The sequence below is a fragment of the Phyllostomus discolor genome, chromosome 7 (genome assembly GCF_004126475.2).
Source record: "Phyllostomus discolor isolate MPI-MPIP mPhyDis1 chromosome 7, mPhyDis1.pri.v3, whole genome shotgun sequence".
In the NCBI taxonomy this organism is placed as follows: Eukaryota; Metazoa; Chordata; class Mammalia; order Chiroptera; family Phyllostomidae; genus Phyllostomus; species Phyllostomus discolor.
In genome coordinates, this window is record NC_040909.2 from 126224327 (window position 1) to 126248943 (window position 24617).

Sequence of the window (24617 nt, forward strand, 5' to 3'; positions counted from 1 at the left end):
ATTATTGACAGGTTTTAATCTGTTGAATCAGAAAGGGGCCCTTGAGAAATGCAAAACATTATGGGATTGATAGTCAGGAATCTGCGGAAATACCAACACCTCTTTAAATATTTTTTTAAAACAACAGCAACGTGTTTCTTTTTATCTAGTCTCACAAAGCCACTTAGCTTTATTCAAGTGTAATGCTGCTCATTGATTCAACAAATATTTATCGAGTGCTTGCTATATTGGGGTAAAGCCCAGAAGAAAATTAAAGCAGATTCCTTAACCCTCTGAGATTATAATATAGTGGGGGCGATGGACAGTAGACCAGTAAATGTGCAATAAAATAAGTCAGGGAGATGAGCCAGGTACCATGGGGTGGAAGGATTATTTTATATGAGACGATCATGGGAAGCCTCGCTGAGAAGGGGACATGTGTTCAGAGACCTGAATCTTGGCCAACTTCAAGGTTTTTGGCCCGAGCAATGGGAAGAATGGGTTTGCTATCTGCTCAGAGGGTGAGCCCAAGGGAAAGGGTTGGGAGCAGTGACAGGAGTTAGTGGCTCAGTTTTGGACTGGTTTGGAAATGCCTAACAGATTAAAGAGGAGATGGCAGATAGGTAGGCATCAGCCTGATTTTGCACACGGGAAGCTGTGGAGAGGACCAGTCAAGTGACTTTGCCAGAATCATATGATAAGTGAGTGAAATAGATAAGATTTAATATCAGGTGTCCTGGTTGAACTATTACGTTACTTCTTTACACCTTTATACTAGCATTGACTGGAGAAGAAAGGCACAAAAAATTTACCTAAATCTTATTAATTTCTAAGCATGTATAATTTATCACTACTAGATATTCCTTACAAGGAAAAACTTTTTTGTTATAAGTTATTATCTGGATGAAAATTTCCATTTGTAAGTAACTCAGAAGTCAAAGATGCTGTTTTGGGTCTTTTTTACATGTATATTATTTAAAATTTCAATTATTTCCTGTTCCATGTACTGTAAAGTGCCCTTAAGTCCACCAAGAAACCTGAGAATCTCCAATGTTGGCTCCAACAGTGCCCGGATAGCCTGGGACCCCACTTCAAGACAGGTCACAGGTTATAGAATTGTATATAACAACGCAGATGGGACTGAAATTAACGAGGTAAGTTGGAACACCATGTCTAATTTTCCACTGGTTCTGTGTTAGTTTTATTTTTAACGGCTGCATAACCCACCATCCCAAAACATAGTCGCTCAGAACAATACTACTTATTTTCTTTCACGGTGTCTTTGGGTCCAGAATTAGGGCTAGGCTGTGTAGTTCTGGCTTGGGGTTACTCATGAAATTGTAGCCAGGCAGTGGCTGAAGCTGGTGCCCTCACCATGGCCTCCAAATTCATAGGTCTGGTGCCTGGTTTGGGAAGAGTGGACTGGCTAGGGGCTGGAGCAGCTGTCTGTGTTTCTAAGGAGACTCTTCACATGCATCCTCTGGCCTGGCCGCTTTTTGTGTTGGCTTTTTGTGTTGGCACAGGCACGCATTTAAAGAGAAGGAGGCAGAGTGACAGCTACACAGAAGCTATGTCACTTTGAGTTCTGTAGCATCAGAAGCCACAGACTATCACCTCCACCAGACTCTACCAGTCGCCTCTGGTAGGAGATTTGACAAGTCCATGATGGATTCAAGATGGGGGGCAACACAAGTCCCACAGGGAGAGGCACGTGGGGAGGGAGATGGATGTGGCCATCTTTGGAAAATACCATCTTCCCCATTGGATGGGGGTGGGGGTGTATCTTTATGGAAATAGTAAACTAGAAATAATATCAGCGTTACCCAGTTTATCTCTCTGCTTTTGAGTAAACTGGCATCTGAAAGATCCTGGTTTGATAAACTTAAACTGCAAATTGAATAATTCAAATTTTGTGTAGGATGATACTTGTGCATAACAGAATTTGTGAAAACCTATGAAGATATAGAGATTTGTACTAAGTGATTAATACTCTTTAGACATTTTCCCCTTGGCAGTATGTTTTAGCAGAATAGTTAGCAAAGTTATTTTTGTTATTTTTTCCTTATCTTGGTCCAAGAAGCTAAGACAAAGAGGGAAATATGTTGGATTACATCATTTCTGTTTTCTGACCAAATAAAGCAAGTATTTTCATATGCAGAGACAAACTTTTCCTGGTAATTAAATCCATTTCGTATTTTTCAGAATGCACCCTCTACAGGACATTAGGTAATGAATGGGCAGTATCTGCACGTTGGCTAACAATACAGACCTACAGTTCAACATCCTTCATTACATCTTCCTAAGGGCAAATCTGACAAAGCTGGGATCATTTAAACTAGTTGCTTTGCTTTTGAAAACATTACTTCTTGGCTTGGGTCACTCATGAGATTGTAGCCGGGTAGTGGCTAAAGCTGGTGTCCTCACCATGGCTTCCTAATTCATAGGTCTGGTCCCCGGACTGGGAAGACCGGATCGGCTGGGGGCTGGAGCAGCTGTCTGTGTATCTGTGGAGATTCTTCACATGAGCCCTCGCACATGGCAGCTGTTTGTGCTGGCTCAAAAGGATTGAAATAAAAAACATTGAGCTATCAGTGTCTCTTTGTTATCAGGGATAAATTATCCTCTCATGGCTTACAAATTCAGGCATGTAGGAAGATTGAACAGATAATATAAATGAGCGAAGCATGCCACAAATGTGAAGTAATAGTCATATATACAAAGAAATACATGTTCACCTATTTTTTTCATAACATGAGGCCAATGTGTACTCTATTTCATATATTCTGTATTCTCACTTTTGGGACATGGATGTACGATTCTCCATGGAAAGAAAGACAGTAATACAAGACTGATGATAAGTGACCATGGACAGTGGGGTACCATGACAAGGATGCTAAGTTGTGGCAGGGACCAACGTGGTAGGGGATGCGTACATGTCCATCCAAGACTCAGCCAAGGTCAGCCCCTGCAGGTTGCTACTGTGTAGAAATCCAGGCAGGGCTGCCAGATTTTGTGACCCTTAATCTTTTGTCCAGGGATTTCCATTTTTCTATGAAGCTTACCAACTTAAAAATGTTGACTCATTAAACAATCAATACAGCAACACTCAACAATAAATACTTGTTCACTGTAGAGCATCTTTCTTTGGTAATGCTTTCTCATAAAACAAAGTGTGTCATATACGTGCATATATGAGTTATATTTACGAATATAATTATATCCTAAAGTTGCTTTTATTGAGGTATAATTGACATACAACATTATATTAATTTCAGGTGATCTGACATTTGTATAATTGGTGAAATGAGCAGTACAATAGGTCCAGTTAACATTCATTTAAAAAAATTATAGTCATAGTCCCTTATGGTATTTTACGTTATTTGCCTTCATAAAGAATGGTCCCAGATTAATACATTTGTTGAGAAAACATGTGCATTTTTTAGTGCTTTTCAATCTTGAGGCTGCCTTTTAGACACTTACTGTTTTTAATTCTTATTGTGCTTGAAAATTATAAAAATATGTTTGGTGAAACTGAATTTTAAATGTAAATAAATGGACTTGGAACGAAACCATGAGAAAATTTAATTTGAATGAAATTCAGGAACAATGTGTAGGTTTTGTAACATTTTCATTTTGACTCGTGTGTGTGCATGTGTATGTACTTAATTTTTAATGACGCAGTTGAGACTAGAGGTTGTTTGACAAGCGTCTCCTTTTAAGTGAAATATTACTTTACCTAATTTTGGACTATATGATTGAATGGTGAATATTCCTAATCATAGTTTGCTTTAACTTTTTATTCATTGCTTTAACTTTTTATTTATTGAAACCCAATTTTACAATTGTGTTTTTAGGACATTTCCAAAACATTCTGGAATGAACTTTAAAATGTCCCAACTGAAATCTATGTAGTATGTAACCTGCAACTAACTGCAAAAGCTTTGCTTTTGACCTAATTTATATTTCCCCCCCTTTACTTCCTCTCCCTAACTCTGTATCTCTTCTGCATTAGCCTTCTCCCCAACTTTTTGGAGACTAAAAAAGAAAAACCATACACAGCACTTAAATATCGATGATGATCATACTGTTGATGATGATGATGATGATGATGATGGCTAACACATGTTCAGTGCTTTCCCTGAGCCAGCCACTGCCCTGAGAGCTCTACAGAGAGCACCTAGTACAGTCCTTAGGGGATAGAGCTACCAACACACGGCTGGTGGGACCAAGGAGAGAAGCCATCTCAGACAGCATGTGTTGTGAAAGAACGTGGGAAAATGTGCAAACATGATGGAGTCCTGAAGTGCTGCCATTTGAGTTTTTTTTTAAATTTTAATTGTTTTTCAAATACAGTTTTCTGGCTTTTACTCCCATCCCAGCCCACCCCTACAGCCCCCCCCCCACCTCCCTCCCATTTCCACCCCCTCCTAGTTTTTGTCCATGTGTCCTTTATACTTGTTCCTGTAAACCTTTCCCGTTTTCCCCTGAAATTCCCTCCCCTCTCCCTTCTGGTCACTGTCAGCCTGTTCTCTATTTCAGTGTCTTTGGTTATATTTTGCTTGTTCGTTTGTTTTGTTGATTAGGTTCCTGTTAAAGGTGAGATCATATGGTGCCATTTGAGTTTTTTAAAGGAAAGGCCCCAGGGTTTAGAGTCTGAGAAACAAGTCCAGTTCCTGACAGTAATGACTCAATGACAGAGCCCAGAGGAGACCTCAAGTCCCTCGTATCTCATCAAGGACTATTTCTTCATCTCACCCAGAATTAGGCTGAAGTTAAGCTTTTAGCTAGACTGTGAAAGAATGTTTTTCATAGCAATTAACTATTGCTATGTAACTAACACCCTGGCTTAAACAGTAACCCATGATTATGCAACTTGGGCAGGGTTCAGCAGGGATAGTTTGTCTCTGCTCCACGTAGTGTCAGCTGGGGTGACTCTCGTACTCATCTGGGACCTTGGCTGGGCCAGAATTTCCAAGATGACTGCACTTCCAAGTCTGGCACGACAGCTGGGCAGCTGAAAGGGCTGGGAGGTTGGCTCCCCTGTCCAACCGACTGGTCAGGGTTTCAAAAGGATGAAAACGGATGTTCTTCTCTCCAGGGCTTACACTTGTGTTTTTGAACTCTAGTTGATGATTTTTTTAGGATTTATATACTTCCCGGATTGGCTCTTAGGTTCGATGATCTTTTTATTATCTTTTTAAAAAAGGCTCTTTGTTGACTTCTAGTCAAGATGGCAGCATAGGCAGACATGGCTTGCCTCTTTGCACAGTCGTGTCAAAATTACAACTAAAATATAGGACAACCATCACTTAGAAACATCAGAAATCAAGCCGAATGGAAGTCTGACAACTGCGAAGTCAAGGTGAATGGAAGTTTGACAACTATGGAATTACAGAAACCACATTCGTCCAGACTGGTAGGAGGTGTGCAGATGCACAATGGGCTGGTCCCACACCCACATGGATAAAAATTTTGGAGGTATATCTCAAGAGTGAGGAGTCCCAGATCAACACCAGTCTCCCCAGTCCAGGATTCCAGTGCCAGGCAGAAAAGTCCCCACAACTTCTGGCTGCAAAAACCAGTGGGGATTGAGTCAGGGGAAGAAACTTCTGGAGTCCCGAGCAGTTCCTCTTAAAGAACCCACACATGGACTCACTTCCTCAGACTCACTCCCCCTGAGCTCCAGCACTAGGGTAGCAGCTTGAAAGGCGCCAGTGGGATACAGGGAGGAACTGAAGTACCTGGCATCAAGGTGAGCAGAAGCCATTGTCCCTTTGTTAAATCCTACCCCAACAGAGCTGGTAAGCTTATGTCATAACTGAGACTCCATCAACCTGGATAACACTGTTTAACCCATGGTAGAGATCCCCAGAGGCTCTGCCCCGCCCAACTGGTAGGCCCACCAAGCTGCTTTTCCATAGAAATGGCTAGTTTTGGCTCATAAATCCTATCAAACAAGCAAGAGCTGGCTTCAGTGAGCCCTAGCAGCAGCTGAATTAGGTTACAACTTGGCTTTGCCTGGGAACCCCCAAGCCTGGCACAAGTAGCAGCCATCTCAGATTGCTTTACAGCTTAGGCAGGGTTCCCCAGGCGAAACACAGGTGGGGGCTTACTTTGGCCTGCACCACCGAGGAAACCCCAGGGCCTGTGCACTCAGTGGACAGCTCCAGACCACATCAGAGCACCACTACCCTGCCCCTACACAGCTGATCCTCCATGGAGGGCAGAGGTTGGTGGTCAGTGGTCACAACCAGTCCTTGAAGCTAATAGGCCTGGGTAAATTCCTCCCATTTATCTGCCAACAGCAACCAAGGCTCAACTACAAGAGATGGGTGTACTCAGTATATACAAAGGCTGCATCTTGAGTAACCAGCTTGGGTAATAGGGGAGGCTCTGCCACAGAACACCTACTACATTAGGCCACACTATCAAGACATGGAGTCAAAGCAGCTCTACCTAATACATAGACACAAACACAGGGAGGCTGCCAAAATGAGGAGAGAAAGAAACATGGCCCAAATGAAAGGACAGATCAAAACTCCAGAAAAGGAGATAAATGAAATGGAGATAAGCAATCAATAAGATGCAGAGTTTAAAACACTGGTTATAAGGATGCTCAAGGAACTTAGTGGAGACCTCAGCAGCATAAAAAAGACCCAGTCAGAAATGAAGGATATACTAATTGAAATAAAGAACAATTTACAGGGAAACAATAATAGAATGGATGAAGCCAAGAATCAAATCAATTATTTGGCATATAAAGAAACAAGAAACAACCATGCAAAACAAGAAGAAAAAAGAATCCAAAAAAGAGATTTGTAGAAATAGCCTCTGGGAAAAATTCAAGAGATTCAACATTCACATCCTAAGGGTGTTAGAAGGAGAATAGAAAGAGCAAGAAATTGGAAACCTATCTGAAAAAAACAATGACAGAAAACACCCCTAATTTGGTGAAATAGACATACAAGTCAAGGAAGCACAGGGAGTCCTAATTATGATGGATGCAAAGAAGCCAACTCCAAGACAGATCGTAAGTAAAAGGCCAAAGGTTGAAGATAAATAGTTTCTTAAAAGCAGCAAGAGAAATGAAGTTAGTTACCAGATGGTTACCAGATGGTTGCCATATGGGAGGGGGTAGGAGGAGAATGGGTGAAGAGGTAAGGGAATTAAAAAGTACCAATAAGTGGGAGGAAAATGGGACAACTGTACTTGAACAACAATAAAAAAAAGTTTAGAAGTTAAAAAAAAGAAATACAAGTAGGCAGTTACAGAATAGCCCTGGGGATGCAAAGTACAGTATAGGAAGTGGAGCAGCCAAAGAACTTACACTCATGACTGATGGACATGAACAATGGTGGGGGATTGCTTGAGGGAGTAGGGGGTGCTGGGTGAAGGGGACAGAGGGTAGAAAGTCAGGACATCTCTAATAACATAATCAACAAAATATAATTAAAAAATTAATAAAAGGCTCTTTGTTGCCTGCATCTGAATTTTCATTTACTTATTTTATTCACTCAAAAAAAAAAAAACAACCAACACAATAATTCAACATCCAGTGGTGAAAAAACTAAACATTTTGTGCTCAAGGGGCTTATACTCTACATAGGAGGTAAACAATAAACACGTTTATAAGGAAATAAAATAATGTCTGGCCATGATTGGTGCTAGGGAGGAAACAAACAAGGGTATTGTTTGAGAATAACCCACTGAAATAGGTGGGAAGAGAACCCCCTTTGAGGAGGTGAAATTTAAGCTCAGCCCTGACAAAGGAGGATGGTCTTCCCTTGAAAGACCTAGGGAAATAGGGTCCCAGGAACCGTAAATTGGTCGTGCAAAGGCCCTGAGGTGAGGAAGGCTTGGACCCAATGGCAGGGCAGTGTGGCTGGAGCCCAGGGCGCGATAAGAGCATGGGTAAGAGAGGAGCAGCGCTCCAGGTGGTGCGAGGCCAAGAGGTCATTGCAAGGTGCCTGGTTTTCATTTGAAAGAGAGCCAGTGGAGGTTTTAGGTAGAACGTGACACGGTTTATATTTTGGTAAAAGTCACTTTGACTGCCATGAACAAATACAGCGAGCTTAGTCACCTTCCCCTTAGCCTCAGGAGATAGCATCAAGATTAGTTATTGGAAATGTTGTAAATAACAGATCTTAGTGACCTTGCTCCGAAATGTCTCTTGAAAACATGTTAAGTCAGATGTTTTTTGGCAGAGTCTGCTCTCAGGTCAATAGGTTCATTTCTTTCTTTTTTTTTTTTAAGATTTTATTTATTTATTTTTAGAGAGGGAAGGGAGGGGGAGAGAGAGAGAGAGAGAGAGAGACATCAATGTGCGGTTGCTGGGGGATGTGGCCTGCAACCCAGGCATGTGCCCTGACTGGGAATCGAACCTGCGACACTTTGGTTCACAGCCCGCGCTCAATCCACTGAGCTACGCCAGCCAGGAATAGGTTCATTTCTTCAATATCCCAGAGTACCTACTTTATGGCAGTTCCATGAGTATTTATTGAGAAAATATATTTAAAGTGCTTAAGTGGGAGGTGCCACTTGCTTGGCCTCCTATATGTCCCCTGGATGTAACCCAGCAGCCCCAAGACGCAGCCTCTCAAAGCTGAAGCTGTGTCTGTTCTTTGAACTTGAGTGTGACTTGGCACAGGGCTCTCTCCGTCTTCTAGATCCTGCCCTCGTTGCCTCCTACTTCTTTTTCTTTCTTCTTCAAGGTCTGTTCTTTTTTCTTCCTTTTTCTAATTCTTCCTTTTCTTTACCCCTTCCTTATCCTCAGTACTTCCTCCCGTATGTGGCCTGAAGATGTTGGTACATATGTTTCCCAGGTATGTCTCTCTGTGAAAGATAATGGGCAATTTCAAATATTTACTATTGTTTTTCATACGTCCATTCCTGACTCTGCCCATCCCATGGTTACTCACCTATGAATCTCCGTGGGAGTTACTTAGTCATGGAGTCAACGGAGCCCAGAAAATGAAGCCAAAAACCACCTGTCTCTAGCAGACCAGCCTGGACACATTATATTTATATTATATTTTTATTAGCATTGTAAATTGTGTGCACTTTACTTTCTAGATCGTTAATGAGTGGAAATAATTTCGGTTGCAAAGATGTCCTGAGAATTAACTGATAGGTAATCTACTGAAGAGTAGGATTAGAAATGTGTGTATATAAACTGACTGGTTTTATAATGCAGTAATTTTTTTTTCAGTATTTATAGCTCCACTGCCAGCCAAGTGAACTGCCGATAGTAATAAAACAACTTCTGTTTCCAGTGTCAGAGAGCATCTGATGTAGCTACTGTGACTTCCGTCCTTTGCAGGTTGAAGTCGATCCTATCACTACATTCCCCCTGAAGGGCCTGACCCCCCTCACTGAGTACACTATTGCCATCTCCTCCCTGTATGAGGAAGGGCAGTCAGAGCCTCTGACCGGCGCGTTTACCACAGGTAAGCAAGCCTTGTTATGGTGTGATAAGTTTCCGAGAGTGACTATGTAGAAACCACACACTGGACCAGCTTCTTGCCCTGGCTGGGTGGTTCAGAAGGTTGGAGCATTGTTCTGCACGCTGAAAGGTTCAAGATTCAATGCCTGGTCAGGGCACGTACCTGCACTGCGCTTTGATCCCAGGAGAGGGCACGTATGGGAGGGAAGCAAATGACGTTTCTCACGTTGCTATTTCTTTCTCTCTCTCTCTCCCCACTTCCTCTCTCTCTAAAATATCAATAAACATATCCTTGGGTATGGATTAAACAAAAAGTAATGGAGCAGCTTCTTCAATTGTGATTTTAAAGAGATTGCATTTTAATTTTTATTTTATATTATTACTAACAAACCAACAATTAGGTAATTAGGCTGCATAATGGCTAATTAGTTTCTATCAAAGCAGGCAAAAGAGACCACTGACATTCAAAAGGTTTCAGTTAAAAGAAAGTGTACATTGTTCTGTTCTTAACCTCATAATTGTTTTTTTTTTGCTTTATCAATACAAAAGTTGCACAACTTTCTTATATTCCTATGTGCATATATTACATAGAACTTCCAAAATTGTTGATATCCAAAAGTTTTTGACCTACTGTTGAGAAATAATATTCACTGCAAGAAGTTCAGCCATTTCACAAAATCTCTCCAGGGCTACTTCCAGTTGCAATTCTCATGGGGTCCTGACAAAGTTCTAAAAATCTCTGATTTCAAATAATAAAAATCAGTGATTGACAATTCATCCGGGGTATCGTTGGATGTGATACCTGCTGCTGTACGTCTCAGAAGTGTGTAAGCAGTGAAATAATGGGACGCCTGATAAATTATATTTCACTTCTGATGGCCAGCGTATGTACAGGATTAGAAGGATGAAGCTTCCTCTCCAGGACTGAACTTATTCCTACAGAAAGCTTTAGGCATGAAGGTGAATGAAGCCGTGGGAATGTAGTCAATGGTGTTGCAATGGCTGTGTGTGGTGCCAGGTGGATGCTGCAGGGGTTGGTGGGAACAATGTAAAGAATTGCAATGTATGGGTGTCTAACTACACCTGAAGCCGATACAAAACAATGTTGAAGGTAGACCATAATAGACAGATTTAAAGAAAAAGAAAGTGCAGGAAGCTAAAAGGGACATTTCTCAGACTTCTAGGGCACCATTTCATTATTCATTTCCTCAAAGTACTAAGTAAAATACTATCCTTGTAAAATGATGAATGTGGCACTCCTTTTTTTTATAGTTAATGAAGAGAGTCAAGTAGAGAACCAAAGTTTTCTGGAAGTGACTGGAACACTGTACAGTCTGCTCTGCCCCAAGTCTCCCTAGTTTACACTGCCAGTGAACGCCGCAAACAGAAATGTCGGGAAGGTCACATGGGGCTGATGGGTGCTGCCCTTGGGAGTCCCCTCCCAAAGCGAGGGATGGCTCAGAGGGCGCCTTCTCTTCCCGTGGCCCCGGGAGCGGTGGCTTTCTTGCCTTCTCAGTTTCCTCACAGAATGCCTTTCCGTGGCTCACAGAGGAAGTACCAGCCCAGCAATACCTGGAAATTGACGAGGTGACAACAGATGGCTTCAGAGTGACCTGGCATCCCCTCTCGGCCGACGAAGGGCAGCACAAGCTGATGTGGATCCCGGTCTATGGCGGGAAGACCGAGGAAGTGAGTCTAGGGGAAACGGGCCGAAAACTAACCTGGAGCATTTTGTCTGGAAGGGAAGACCCCCTGCTGCTTCTGAGTTGGTCTTCCCTTGAAAACAGCAGGACAATCCCAGAAGTAGCTAATACGTTGCACGGCATGGAGTTTTATCAGTGTCAAGCCACATGATTTGATGTGCATTTTTGCAGGTGCTTTAGTTACATATTTTATATCTTTTCAGATTCTCTGACACTCCCAAATGACATCTAATAAAACTTCAAAATGCCACTTTTGTGATCTTCATAGTTTATGAAGAATCCAAAGGAATTATTCAGGCCTCTGATTTGACTTTAAAATTGAGTTCCACGACTCTAGAGTCCTGTATGCTTAGTTGTTTGTTACTTAACACCTGGGGCAACATTTTTCCTTTTCATTATTTTCTCTTAGCGTTCTCCTCTGTTGTTCAAATAAACCCAGTTACTGAACACTAAGTGCTTTCCAGGTTGTCCTAAAAGAGGACCAAGACTCCCACGTGATTAAGGGCCTGGATCCGGGCACCGAGTACGAAGTCTCCCTGTTGGCTATCCTGGATGATGGCAGCGAGAGTGAGGTGGTGACCGCTGTCGGGACCACACGTAAGTCTTGGTCTGGCCGAGGTGGGCGGATATTACCAATTCCCACCGCCGGACACCCTCTGCACCCTACCAGGTTCCCTGCCCATCAGCCTTATCTGGGACCCCAGAAGCTTCGATTTCTCTTTGTCCCCCAGAATTCTTCCCATATCTTCACCTTTAATGAAACCAATATGTAAAGCATCTTTGCATCTTAGGTTACGACCACCATAAAGCTAGGATCATATCTCTCTTGTTCACCATGATCTCTCCAGCATTGAGCACAGTGTGTGGCATGTTTTAACTGTGTAATGAATACTTACTGCATGGATGTATGGATGGATGGATGTGATCATTATAAATGAATAAATGAGCAAACAAATCAACCTAGGGGAAACATGTCCCCAGAGAGTTCATGGAATTTCCCAAGTTGGTCTTGGTTCCAAGAATCATGTACAAAATTCACTCGCTGATTCATTCATCCCTTCATTTTTTAAATATGAGGTATTAAACACATATTAGATTTTCTTTCATTGGGTTCCCAGGAATAAAGTCTGAAAGAGAAAATTGCATCCAGAAGGTTTATTTAAGAGTTGAGTTGGGAGATGCATCTGTAAGAAAGGAAGCCTGGCCGGATGGGACATAGGAGTTAAAGTCTTCAGCCAGTTCTGTTAGGACTTCTAGACCTGGGATGACCCTTCTGAGCTGTCCCAAACTGAGTCAAAGGGGCCGGGCCTTTGTGTCCCTGCATCCCCGTGTCATTGGAGGTAGGCCATCCCCTGACAGAGACTATGACCTCAGGCAAGGCGGTTCCCAGAGGTCAGGGCCACGGGTGTTCTGACCCGGTGTTCTGATCCAGTGTTCCAGAAGCTGGTGGATGAGCACGCTGACACTGGAAAGGGGACTTGGTGGAGCACCACACAGCTGCTCCATGCACTGGTTGCCCAGGTTGGGTACAAGAAGCAGAAGGTGCTCGTCTGTGGTCCCCCTTAGTGGCCTTGTCTGGCAGCGCTTTCACAGCTTGACCTACAGCAGTTTCCTTGCATTACCCTAGTGCTGCCTCATTTCAGCGTAACTGGGAGGTTTCACAACTTTATAGGTGTGATTCAAATATTTATACGAAGGCTGGTATCTGTGTTAGGCATTTGAATTTCTTTGGGTTTCAGTTTCCTTATCTGCAGAACAGGTACAATGTCTGCGTTACGTACTACTCACTTCTTCACTCTTACAACCATAATCGAGACGGTTGTGAGATGCAAGTGAGATAATACAGGCGGCATTTCATTTGATAGCTATAAAGTGCTATCCACAAATATATAGAGTCATCATTAAAGAATTTTAAAATATTACATATATTTTGTAGTTGACGGTGTTTGGACAGAGCCAGCTACGACCATAGTACCTACCAGACCTGTAACATCAGGTAAGGACAAGTCAAAGCCTATTTACCCATGAGAAAAGTTTGATTTAAACCAAGGTTATGTTATCCCAGTTTTATTTATTTTTTATTATTAATTAGGATCAGGGTACACCAGTGCAAATGTCACACCTCTCCGGACCTCTCACCCTCTTCTTACCCCTAAATACCGATGGTCCTCTGCCTGCTCGTCTCACTGTTACAGCTCCCTACATTTTCCGTCTTTGTTTCGGATTCCCATGTAATCTTTCAGAGGGTGTTAGCATAGCACACCCTGGAGTTTCTGTCCTCCTCTCCATCTCAGTGACTTCTCCTATTGCTCTCTGTTGGGAATTATTCATATTATGGTTTCCTTGCATTTTGGTGGGTTACTAAGATCTAGCTGGTCTATTGGTCTTCCTATAACAGTTGTTTTCTCTCTCAGCTTGACTTCTCCCTCCATTATAACACACCTTCCCACTAGCTGTCAGAGTCAACTAGATAAAACACAAGTTTAATGATATCATTTATTTCCCTACCTAAAGCCTTTCTGTGGGTTTCTGGGCTTTCCATCATTCATTCATTCATTCATTCACTCATTCACTGATTCTTTCATTCTTCAGTTAATCTTTATTGATCTTTTTTCCTTCTCCCAAATCTCTTTATCATAACACCCAAGATCCTGATTGGGTTCTGCCTCTCTTCCTGATCTCCAGCCATGTTTTTCATGCTTTCCCGTTCCCCTGCCATCTGGATGTCCTAGCCCTGAAGTTGAGATGTTTTGCCTCTTCTTCCTAGTACTAGGTACCTTCCCCCAATTGTGCTCAGTAAATGTCACTCTCCTGCCACCTCCATGATACTTTTTCACTATTTTTGTCAAATGTTAATCACTGTCTATCTCGAAAGTATAAGGCAGTTTGACAAACAGGAAAAGCTCAGTGAATGCTGGCTGAATAAATGAATGAAGAAAAGAAAGACTCAGTAGAGATGGACAGAATGAAAGGAAGTCAGCACAAAAAAGGAGAAGAAAATGGGACAGATAAGGGGGCAGACACCTTGGTAGAAGAGAAGGAATGTGTCAGAGAACACAGGTGCAGGAGTTTGAGCAGATGTCAGAGGACAAATAACCTCCATGTGGGCTGAGTGAATAGAGGCACCGTGGGGAGAGGTTTGGGTCTGAGGGAGACATGGTAGCAGAAATGGGGGAACAGGTGAATGGGCATGTCAGATGCTGGGCCACATCTTGAAGCTGACTACATTGGTCCCTCATGTCTGCTTCTCCAACAGAGGACTAGTGTGAGGTTTTCCTGAGCATGCTCCCCTCCATGAGTGGGCTCCCCTTGGGGTTTTCCAGTCCAAGGGCTTCCCCCCAGTTCCTTTTCCTCTGTGTATTCAGAGCTGGTAGTTTTGAGGTGTCCATGGTCTGCGTCTCTTAAACCCATTTTTATTTGCTACCAGTAGGTATCATGGCTCCCCATTCACTGTGAAAGCTAAGTTGTTCTTCTTGTGGGCCTATATTTGAGAAATACAGTAAATGATCTTGTTGCCATGTCCACAGATTGTCTTTGTAGCTCGTTTGGAATATAGTGGGTTTAAAATTCTTCATCCTTGGTTGTGTTTATTCCAGTTTTCCAGACAGGAATCAGAAACCTGGTTGTAGATGAGGAAACCACCTCTAGCCTGCGGGTAAAATGGGACATTTCGGACAGCAGCGTGCAGCAGTTCAGGGTGACCTACCTGACTGCTCAAGGGGACCCCGAGGAAGAAGTGGTAGGAACGGTCTGTATAAATGCAGCTGACTAGCAACTCTGAGCTCTCTTGACTAACAGAGCTAACGGTGCTCTCCCCAGAGATGGGTGCAAGCTCTCTCTTCTGCTCCTTTCTCGGTGACTCTGCCATCTCCGGACACTAATGCTTTCATTTAACCCAAACCTAACCACTGTTTCCTCAATGACCATTCTATCTCCAAGGCTTGCTCCACGCACCGCCTGCTTCAGATGGACAAAGCCTCTGAACCTCGTTTCTCCTGTTGTTTCTGCCACCTTGACAGTGTCTTAGGGCACCAAAACTGTGTGTATATTAAACTTTTTGACCTTGGGAATCTGATAACCTTTTAAGCGAAGCATACATGAATGATCTTCTTTATGCAGGTGAAGTAGTGCTAATAAAATACCATCTGGTAACAAATAGTTACATTTTTCATTGACATCAACTCATTTTGGGTAGATATATAGTCTTTTTAAATTTATTCTTAGTCATGGATATCTCTCCCTTAGGGCATTTAGATTGTTATGTGTTGAGTTTTAAGTTGTATCATCTGTGTCTGTTTCTCTGTATTGGAAACTGGGGTACATTCCTGATCATGGCCTTTCCGTGTTTGTTTGTTTTTTAATTTACACTGCACCATTCCTTCTAGTCTAGATCCTGAAAATGGTTTCTTAGATAGGCTTCTTATCAGACCAGATAACTCTAGTTTGCATCCAAAAGATGTTTTTCTCTTTTTTTGTCACAAAACATGCTTTATCTAGCCTCATAACTCGCATTTCTCGTCAGTGCATCGTGTTCGAACCATTGTAGGAAAGAGTTTTCCAAGTTCATTATTGCTCAGGAGTAACGTCGTTATCCTCCCTTCCTCTTCCTTACTTACAGAGCCTTTGATGAAAATTTATTTGGATGTATGTGTTTATCTAAAAACACTACTTGAGTGCCAAATTCTGTCAGCAAACACTTTCTCTTGGGCCAATAGAGGAATCATTACAGGACACAGTGGTAATTCACATTCCCTGAGAACGTCCATGAACTTGGCCTGGGCATACCTTTGGGCAGTTAATGAACACTTAAACATAACAGGTTGAATTATAAACGGACTCAGGCCATAGGTTTCAAATGATTCATAATTGAAAAATTTCAAAAAAATTAAAGCTAAAGCTATAATTTGGATGTTTTCTTTTCCCCTGTTAGTGTCCGCATGTTTTAATTCATTTCCTAAAAATGAGACCCATAAAAACTTCCCAGAATGAGAATTTTGTTTTTTGGTTTTTGTTTCTACTCTTTCCAAGAAACACACTAAGCTTCTTGCTAAATTATTCTTGCTAATTTGGAAAGAGTAACAATTTAATCTTATGTATGCACTTGTAAGCTATGCAAGGTAAAATAATAATAATATTTTCTTTGGGTTGTCCCTAGATAATTTTCCCTTTGGTAGTTTCTTTCATTTCACACTGTTTATTTCAAAACACTTGGACAACCTAAATGAAGGGGAAAAGGATCAAAAGTTTTAAAGCACATGTGCCCCAGTTAAACAAACCTATAATAAAAATGAAAAATATTGATAAATTTGGTAGTGATTATTTACCATGAAGAAGTGTTTTCACTATACACAAGAAGGCACTCTGGAATTCTTTGACTATCAAGCACATTTAGTGAATTCTAATTAAACTGGAGTTGTACGCACTTAACTTTACAGGCAGGTAGGTCTTCAGGGACTCGACTAAGGATTAAATGGGAATTTACATCTGTGTTTTATGAAGTATCCCTGCTCTATAAATGTAATGTATTGTTATTGAAGATGGAAAATGGGTGCATCTAGATTTAGACTATAAAACAAAATAGGACAGACAGTTGCAGACCTATAGCAAAATCCAAAGGCATTGAACTCCCACACACCAAGGAAATACCTTAAAATAATGATACATGGCAGAGAAAGAAAGATGGCTAACATATATTCCAAAAGTGATAAAGGAAATGTTTGTGGATGTGAGAAATGCTTCTTACCATCTTTCTAAATTTTCCTTCACTGCAAAAGCTGTTTAAATTTACCCCAGGAAATGACAAAATGGAGTATTGAAGTTGGAGAATGGTGTATGTATATAAAATCGTAAACCAAAGTCAGGCATTCTCTCTCTCTCTCTCAGACACACACACACACACACACACACACACACAGCAAAGGGAATTAAATTTGCTTTTCCAGTTGAGATGACATATTTATATATTTTCTAAGCATGATCAGATCTACCAGATATTTCCGGTAAAAAGCCTTTGAACTCTTAGATAGTAAAGATACCTGTCAAATATTTCATACGGATTGACTGTTAACTCTGCTCTGCAACATGGAGGTATGGCGATCACATTGCCCTGAGTTTTTTTTTTGTCAGGGTAGTGCGTCTCACACTTCTTTATTTGTGAAAGGCTAATCAGTATTCCAGACTTTTCTAGTCCGTAGGTATCGAAATCCATAACCATGACCTGAATTCCGACTTGCAAGAAATGTTCTACACCAGGGGTGCTCAGGGTGTGGCTCAGTCTCCTACAAGATTAGTTCAGAGATTAAAATTAAGCTTTACAAACACGTATAGCGATCCATTGTTGCAGCATCTGACGTCATGTTTCTAGCAATTTTGTTTTATTGTAACCATACAAATATTGGTCTTTAATGGACTGGAATCAACACAACAGCACTAGCACCACCTCATCCATCACCACGGAGAGTGGGAGAATCATGGACCAAAGGTGGAAGTGTAGGGAGTCCCCTTTCTCGTGATGGAATCCAGGCTGTGCAGAGGAGCTCTGGCCAGGCATGAAGTTACATTTCTGACGAAAATGAAAACCATGAAGCTCACTGGTTAGATCTGCATCTCACTTATCCGCAAGCTCCTTTTATAGAATTGTTTTATAAACGAACCCAGCATCTGCTATGGTCTCTAGCATCCGTTTGTGGTAGGCGCCCGTCTTTACCTTGCTTTGTGCAAACAAGCAGAGGCCAAGCAGAAAAAACTTCACATACCCCAGCGGAGATTTACATTTTATTTTTGAGAATGAGTATCATTAGGGTGAAAAGGTTCACGCAGTGCAGTCATGTGGAGTAGGGGGCAGTGGTTACAACAAGGCTCAGACCCCATATCCAGGATGTTAACACGGCCTCCTTAACTCAATAGCTGTGTGGGCCTCAGTTTCCCCATCTGTAAAATGAGTGTAATGATACTACTACCTACCTCAAAGGACTGTGGTGAAGATGAAGCGAATTACTCTATTGGATTACTTGGAATAGCACCTGGCACATAATAAGTGATGAGTAAATGATGGCTGTTACAAACTATAGCAACCACTTCCTGGAAAGCTAAATGCATCTTCCCAAATGGTCTCACTGGCTTTACAATATGACAAAGTCGAAATTTGATTGGTTCCGGGGGCATGTGTTTCTTGGTTTGAGAGAGGACGTTATTTAACGACCATCAGCATGGGTGGTTTGCTGAACAAACTGCTTGGAATGAAAGTCCAGGCTCTGTGATCCAGAGGAGTTCTATTTAGAAGAAACACCCCAAAGAAAGCTGCATTGATGGGGTAATAATACAAGTCAGAACCACCGCAGTCCTTCCTTGACGTGCCCTTAATAGTAGGGTTGTCCCACTCATTCTAGAATAAAGCGAGCCTCCTTTCTAAAAATCTCCCTTCCAGGACCATGTCCGTCCAACGCTGTGTATTTCAACGTCCTTTTTCTAAGTGGAGCAAATTCTACTAATCCAATATAAAATCATCGAATTCAGACTTCCTTTCATATATACATATTTTTAAAAAACATTGTTTTACAGTTGAGCAATATCTTAGCAACAGCTGCCTCTGGGTTCAACTCGAGGCTTTCTAGGGCTTATTCCCTGATTTATAGATTCCTCCTCTCCTCCAGAAGTAGACGGTGTAGCCCCTTGCCTGCTGGCATCCGCACCGAAAAGCTTCTCCAGCTGTCCCGGTCTTGTGACTGCCTCAAATGAGTTTGGGTCAGTTCTTACATCCCAGTGTTTTTTCCAGCCGTGATTAAGTTCCTTAAACGGCTCAAGATGTGTCGGCATCCAACTGCTGGAGCACAGGCAGGAAGGTCTGTGGTTTTTGCATTGAGAACATGTGGCTTCTCTGGTCCACATATTGTCCCTCGGATGCCAGGGTTTGTGCTGCTGAGCCCCACGGTGCGGTGTGGTGCGGTGCGGTGCGGTGCGGTGCGGTGATGCGACACTGGTGAGGGGTCGACCCCACGGCTGCGTTTCATTTTTTGCAGCCTTTGAGACAGAGTGACAGTGACTTCAGAATGCAGAAAACATCTCATTTTAGAAATCAAAAAGCTGCAACATTTTTTTACTGCTCCTGGTCACTATGTTTCGACCCAGAAAACTTGGATCGAACGTGTGGTTCTGTGGTGCTTGGCTAACATCCATTCTTTTCTAAAGCGCTGAGATTAGATAATCCCTGAAACGGTAAAGAATAGAAGGCTACATTTCTGAGAGGATACTTAAGTAAAATCAGCCAGGACAGGTAGGCCAGGTTCTAGAATGAACCCTCTGAAGCTATGAACACCTGCTTTCCAAATAGATGATTACTCTCTCTTCTGGATGCTTTACAAATGCTGAAAAGATGTTGAGAGAAGACCATTGCTCAGAGCCAAAGAGCTTCACATTTAAACCTTCTGCATTAGTGATTATATGCTAAGGGCTACCGACGGGAATTGCAGAGAGAAACGCTTTTGCATGGATGCTTTTGTTTTCTTCTCTGCACTTTCCAAACACGCCTTGCTTCTGATCGTTTGAAAGTGCCCACGGTCCTGCTCCTGGTGACCATTGGGAACAGAGGTCTTACTAAGCCCACGGCTCTCTGCTCTTCTGCACAGGTCATGGTGCCCGGAAGCCAGAACAATGTCCTTCTGAAGGCTCTGCTCTCGGATACTGAATACAAAGTCACAGTGACGCCCATCTACGGAGACGGAGAAGGCGTCAGTGTCTCGGCCCCCGGAAAAACCTGTGAGTGAAGCCTTCTCCCTGTGTATACTAGCTGACTGTCTGATTGACAATGCTTGCCCCTTGGAATTTGTCCCAGACAACACCAAGGGACTGTGGTGAGAAGAGCACAAGAGACTGGGAGACAGGAAACCTGGGTCTGAATTCTGTCTTCACACACTCAGGCTGTGTGACTTTGGGCAAGTTGCTTACCTGCTCTGGGCTTCCGTTTTCTTATCTGTAAAAGCAAAGACGTAAAAACAACTATGTCTTATTCCTTGAGCACCTAATTCATCACCAGCTCCGCTGATTCTCTAGAAGGCATCCTACACACCTGTCCGCTTTTTCTTCATCTAACCGCTCTCCAATGCAAGCCACACCTCTCTCACTACAGTGAGTGCCCAAGCGCCTGTAGTGTCTTTGAGATTCTCGCCCTGGATCCTTTGTTCTTCTCACAGCAGCCAGAGGGGCTTTCCAGACATAAATAATCTCCTGTCTGCCTGTTTGAGGCCTCCTAATGGCTTTCCTTTGTGCTCAGGATAAAATCCAATGTTCTTCCCAAGGCCGTACAAGGCCCTATAAAACCTGCACCCTGCCAGCCCCTTTCATCTCACTCCTAAGGACAGTCGTCCCAGCCACACCTCCTCTTCTGCTCGTCATTAAACCTTTGGAGCTGGCTTCTGCGTAGGCCCTTGCACTCACTGTTCCTTCCAGGGAGCATACCCTTTCCCAGTTGTTTGCATTTCTGGCTTCTTCCTGTCAGTGTGGTCTCAGCTGAAGGTCATCTCCTCAGACTCTTCTGACCAACGAGGTGAAGCAGCTCCCGCTTTCTGTGACATGGCCCTGCTGTGTTTTGTTTTGTTTTGTTTTGTTTTGCTCATATCGTGGCACTATTTTCTGGTTTACTCATGTATGTGATCACTGTCTGTCTCCCACCCCTGGGAGGCAGCATCGCGGGAGCCCAAGACCTCACCTGTATGTTCATCTCTGCAGGCCAGACTCCTCCAGCCCAGAGGAGTCCTCAAGGCGCATTTGTTTAGATGAACTGGCCGTGATGAGCAAGCGAGGAGCATGCATGAAAACCCGTGGTCAGAGCACTGCAGCGTCTTAGTTGCCTTCACTATGTGTGGTTGTCTGTGCTTGCTTGAAGACTACCCCAGAACTAGTGACTTATAATACAACCATTTTATTATATTGTATGATTTGGTGGGTCAGAAAATTAGGCAAGGCTTGCTGGGAAGTTCTTCTGTTTCCGATAGTATTGGCTGTGCTACCTGTTAGCTGGACTGGTGTGGAGTATCCAAGACAACTTCACCCACGTGCCTGGCAACTTGGTGAGGACGCCTGGAAATCTGGGCTTAGCAATTCCCTCTGTCTCCATGTAGCCTGGGAGCCGCTCCCTGTGGTCTCTCCAGCGTGATAGTCATAGTTCTTAGGTGGTGACTCAGGACTGTAAGAGCAAGGGTTCTAAGAGGCAGAAAGTGGGAACTGTCAGGACAGTTAAGGTGTATGCCTGGAAGTAGTTCAGTATCACTTCTGCTGTAGTCTATAGGTCAAGAGGGTCATAGAACCCACCCCTACCCCACCCCCCCCCAGATTCAAAGAGAGGGTTATAGCCTCCACCACTCAGTGGGAAGAGAGTCAGAAACATTGCACCCATCTTCAATCTACCACAATTACCCAAAGGTTAAGTGTGATTTGGTGCAGAATGGTGGCAAGGGCCGAATTCTGTACCTGGGCACGTAAGTGTGGATTCTTCAAGTAAGTGCACAAGTCGTTACAACTCCGCAGCTGCAACCCAAAGTCCCGGCTCTGCTCAGCAGAGCAAATGGCTGTCAGCGCCTTTTCTGACAGCGCTGTCCTCTCTCGCTCTGCCCCAGGCCCGTGCTGTAAGTGGTTCCACCCAGACCCCTACCAGGCCTGCACAGTTGCTAACGATCCCCCAGGGTCCTGTGAACTCGAAGGGCTGCTACAGCCGTCCCCTCAGGGAAGAGAGAAGGCAGGGGAAGAGCAGTGGGAGAGCTCCCAGCTCTTCTTGTATTTCACCCGCACATGCGCATCTTAACTTGATCTTGACTTTGATCAACACATTGGAATTTCTAGCATAGTTTGGTGTTTTGCTGCTAAATAAATGCTTGGAAACCACAGGCTGAAATAGCAATTAAAAAAGAAAATCAAATGGTATTCACTTAACATTTATGGAGTACCTACTATGTGTTTTAAATACATCATTCCTGTCTATCCTAAGTCCTGGTTATTTAAAAAAAATGCGTGTAAGGATGGTTTAAAATAATATTAGTAAATTCTGCTGTTCTGAGTTGGTTTTGAACTGTGTTATGTAACGCCCTGATGTCTCATAAAGTTACTGTAAACCCCTGCACTGTGGGGAGACTGGGAGGGGAGGAAGGGGGCGGGAGAGGCCAAGGATCTCCCTCTAACTGCCAATGCCCTGGGCTCAAAGACCTATTTTTAACATTCCAATGTTAGAACTTAGCTCATTTATGAAGGGTTTCATGTTAAACACACGCACATACTCACACAAGTAAATCCTATTTAAAGACCATTACTATAGAAATATGGCTTAAATGTCATTACAGAAATACCATTACACGTGGCAGTAGCCACATAGTAAAATGATTCCAAAGTGTTAGTGGACGGCCTGCGTATTCTAAGCAGTGGTGAGCACAACTCAATTCCATCACCGATGAAATGACAGGGATGTTATCCATCAACATACGTCATAGTTTACAAAGGTCCTCCGTAAGAAAATGGCTTTAACATTTTGATAAAAAGCTGATAAACATTAACATAAAATTTAAACAGTAAAGGCAATATGAAGATGGAGGCAGAAAACAATCACCAGAATCTCACCTTTGAGAATTGCCGTCATTACCATAGCGTGATCCCCCTTGATACTGCTCAGCAAACCTACGTCCGTGGTGGAACAGAGCGGTGTGTATAGAGACATTTTGATAAACAATATTCAACTCAATTTTCCTTAAAATTAACCGAAGAAAAAGAAACCCAGTGACACTTAATGAATGGCTGATCTTCAGATCAAAGCATTTCTTGCACAGTTATTTTCTGTGTATTTAATATTTAGAACAGCCATTGGCTTTCAGAGGTTAGTGTGTTTTCACTGTAAGTATTTTTAACACCACGGGAAGGTGTCTTTGAATTCATTAACAATGCAGTAGGTTGTAAAGATGGAGACACAAGAAATCCAATTTGTCCCTTTCTTCCCTGCTCAGTGCCACCCTCGGGTCCCCAGAACTTACGGGTCTCAGAAGAATGGTACAACAGTTTGCGTATTACGTGGGATCCCCCATCTTCGCCGGTAAAGGGCTACAGGATTGTCTACAAACCTGTTAGTGGTAAGTATGCTTTAAAAAATACTGTTAGCATCTAAAATGTCTTTTAAGATAAGTTAGTTCATCTCCGTCTCCATCTGAGATGTCGCCGTTGCCTCTGGAACACCTCTCAGCCCTTTCTGTGTCCCATTACCCTGGCACACCCAACTGAAATACCCCACGTCCCGCGTCTCCACACGCACATCTCCATGAACCACGGCAGCGAGGTAGCAAGACTACACCCTGGGCGCACTCATCTGCCTGAGATGGATGCCTTGGGAGTCCATCACAACTTTTTTCCTTTCTTTTCTATATTTCCGAAGCATGTGCTAACTGGCAAAACAGCCTCGCTGACTATGCGGTTTGGCTCACTTTATAGCCATTGATCGGATCTTCTGGGGGGAAAGAGCTTTGTTGTAGGCCTGGGGTTCTCAACTGGTGCAGTTCCCGGCCCAGGGGAGATGCCTTGGGTTGTCACCCCACGGGGTGGGGAGTTGCTGTTGGCATCCAGCAGGCACTGGTAGGCATCGTACCGGTCACAGTACCTCTTCCCCACTGCTCCAGGATGGAGAGTTCTCCAGCCCAACATGTCGACGGTGCTGAGGTTGAGAAACCCTATTCACATTCAAGGGGGAGCACTGTGGGTGGGCATTGGCAGCGAGAGTTTGGGGCATGGGAAAAACACTACTGAAATAACACATCCATACAGAAACGTATAAATATATGGTTGGAAGAGAAGTTCTGCGGTAAAGAATGCGTATTTAAAAAAAATCTGTCACTAACACCTTTGAAAGAATGAACACATATGGGAAGAAGCCAAAGGTAAATGAATTTGAATAGGACTCAGCAAGGAATCTCTTTAACGCTACATCAAAGACTCCATTGAGTTGAAACAGAGGTGACAATATAAAGGCCCTAAGAAGCCAGCTGGGCAAGGGCATTGGAGTAAGAGTGTCATGTCAGTCCTGGCCCAGAAGCCCAGTTGGTTAGAGCATCGTCCCAATAGGCCAAGGTTGCAGGTTTGATTCCTGGTCAGAGCATGTGTGAAGGTTTTGGGTTTGATCTCTGGTCAGGGCATATATAAGAATCAACCAATGAATGCACAGTAAATAGAACAACAAATCAATATTCCTCTCTTGCTTTCTCTCTTTCTCCCCCCAACTCTCTATCTCTAAAATCAATTAAAAACAAAAACAAAAACAGTGTGGTCTACTCTAAAAAGATTATGAGAGGAGTGGCTGTAGCTAACAATGGTAATATACACACTGCCCCTCATGTGGGAAGTAGGGTGAGGCATGGTGTCCCTTATATATTTTGCTGCTACTGCCACTTGCACGCCTTCTGGGGACAAGGTGGTGTCTGGGAAGGGGCCACAGAGGATGACTTCAGTTTGGCAAGTGTCCCAGTGCCTGT

General features: G+C 43.0%; 1 protein-coding gene across 3 annotated transcripts in view; it reads left to right on the forward strand.

The window, feature by feature from the left end:
* Positions 1–24617, forward strand: part of COL14A1 (collagen type XIV alpha 1 chain) — a 194939-nt gene that overhangs the window by 71866 nt on the left and 98456 nt on the right. For 2 of the 3 annotated variants that reach the window (XM_036031381.1, XM_028534047.2), the window contains exons 14-21: positions 994–1133; positions 9299–9425; positions 10971–11110; positions 11589–11721; positions 13061–13120; positions 14721–14872; positions 19749–19878; positions 23106–23228. In XM_036031381.1, the coding sequence (XP_035887274.1) occupies positions 994–1133; positions 9299–9425; positions 10971–11110; positions 11589–11721; positions 13061–13120; positions 14721–14872; positions 19749–19878; positions 23106–23228 (1005 nt within the window). The remainder of the gene's footprint in view (positions 1–993; positions 1134–9298; positions 9426–10970; positions 11111–11588; positions 11722–13060; positions 13121–14720; positions 14873–19748; positions 19879–23105; positions 23229–24617) is intronic. The other variant, XM_036031380.1, reaches the window with a different exon arrangement.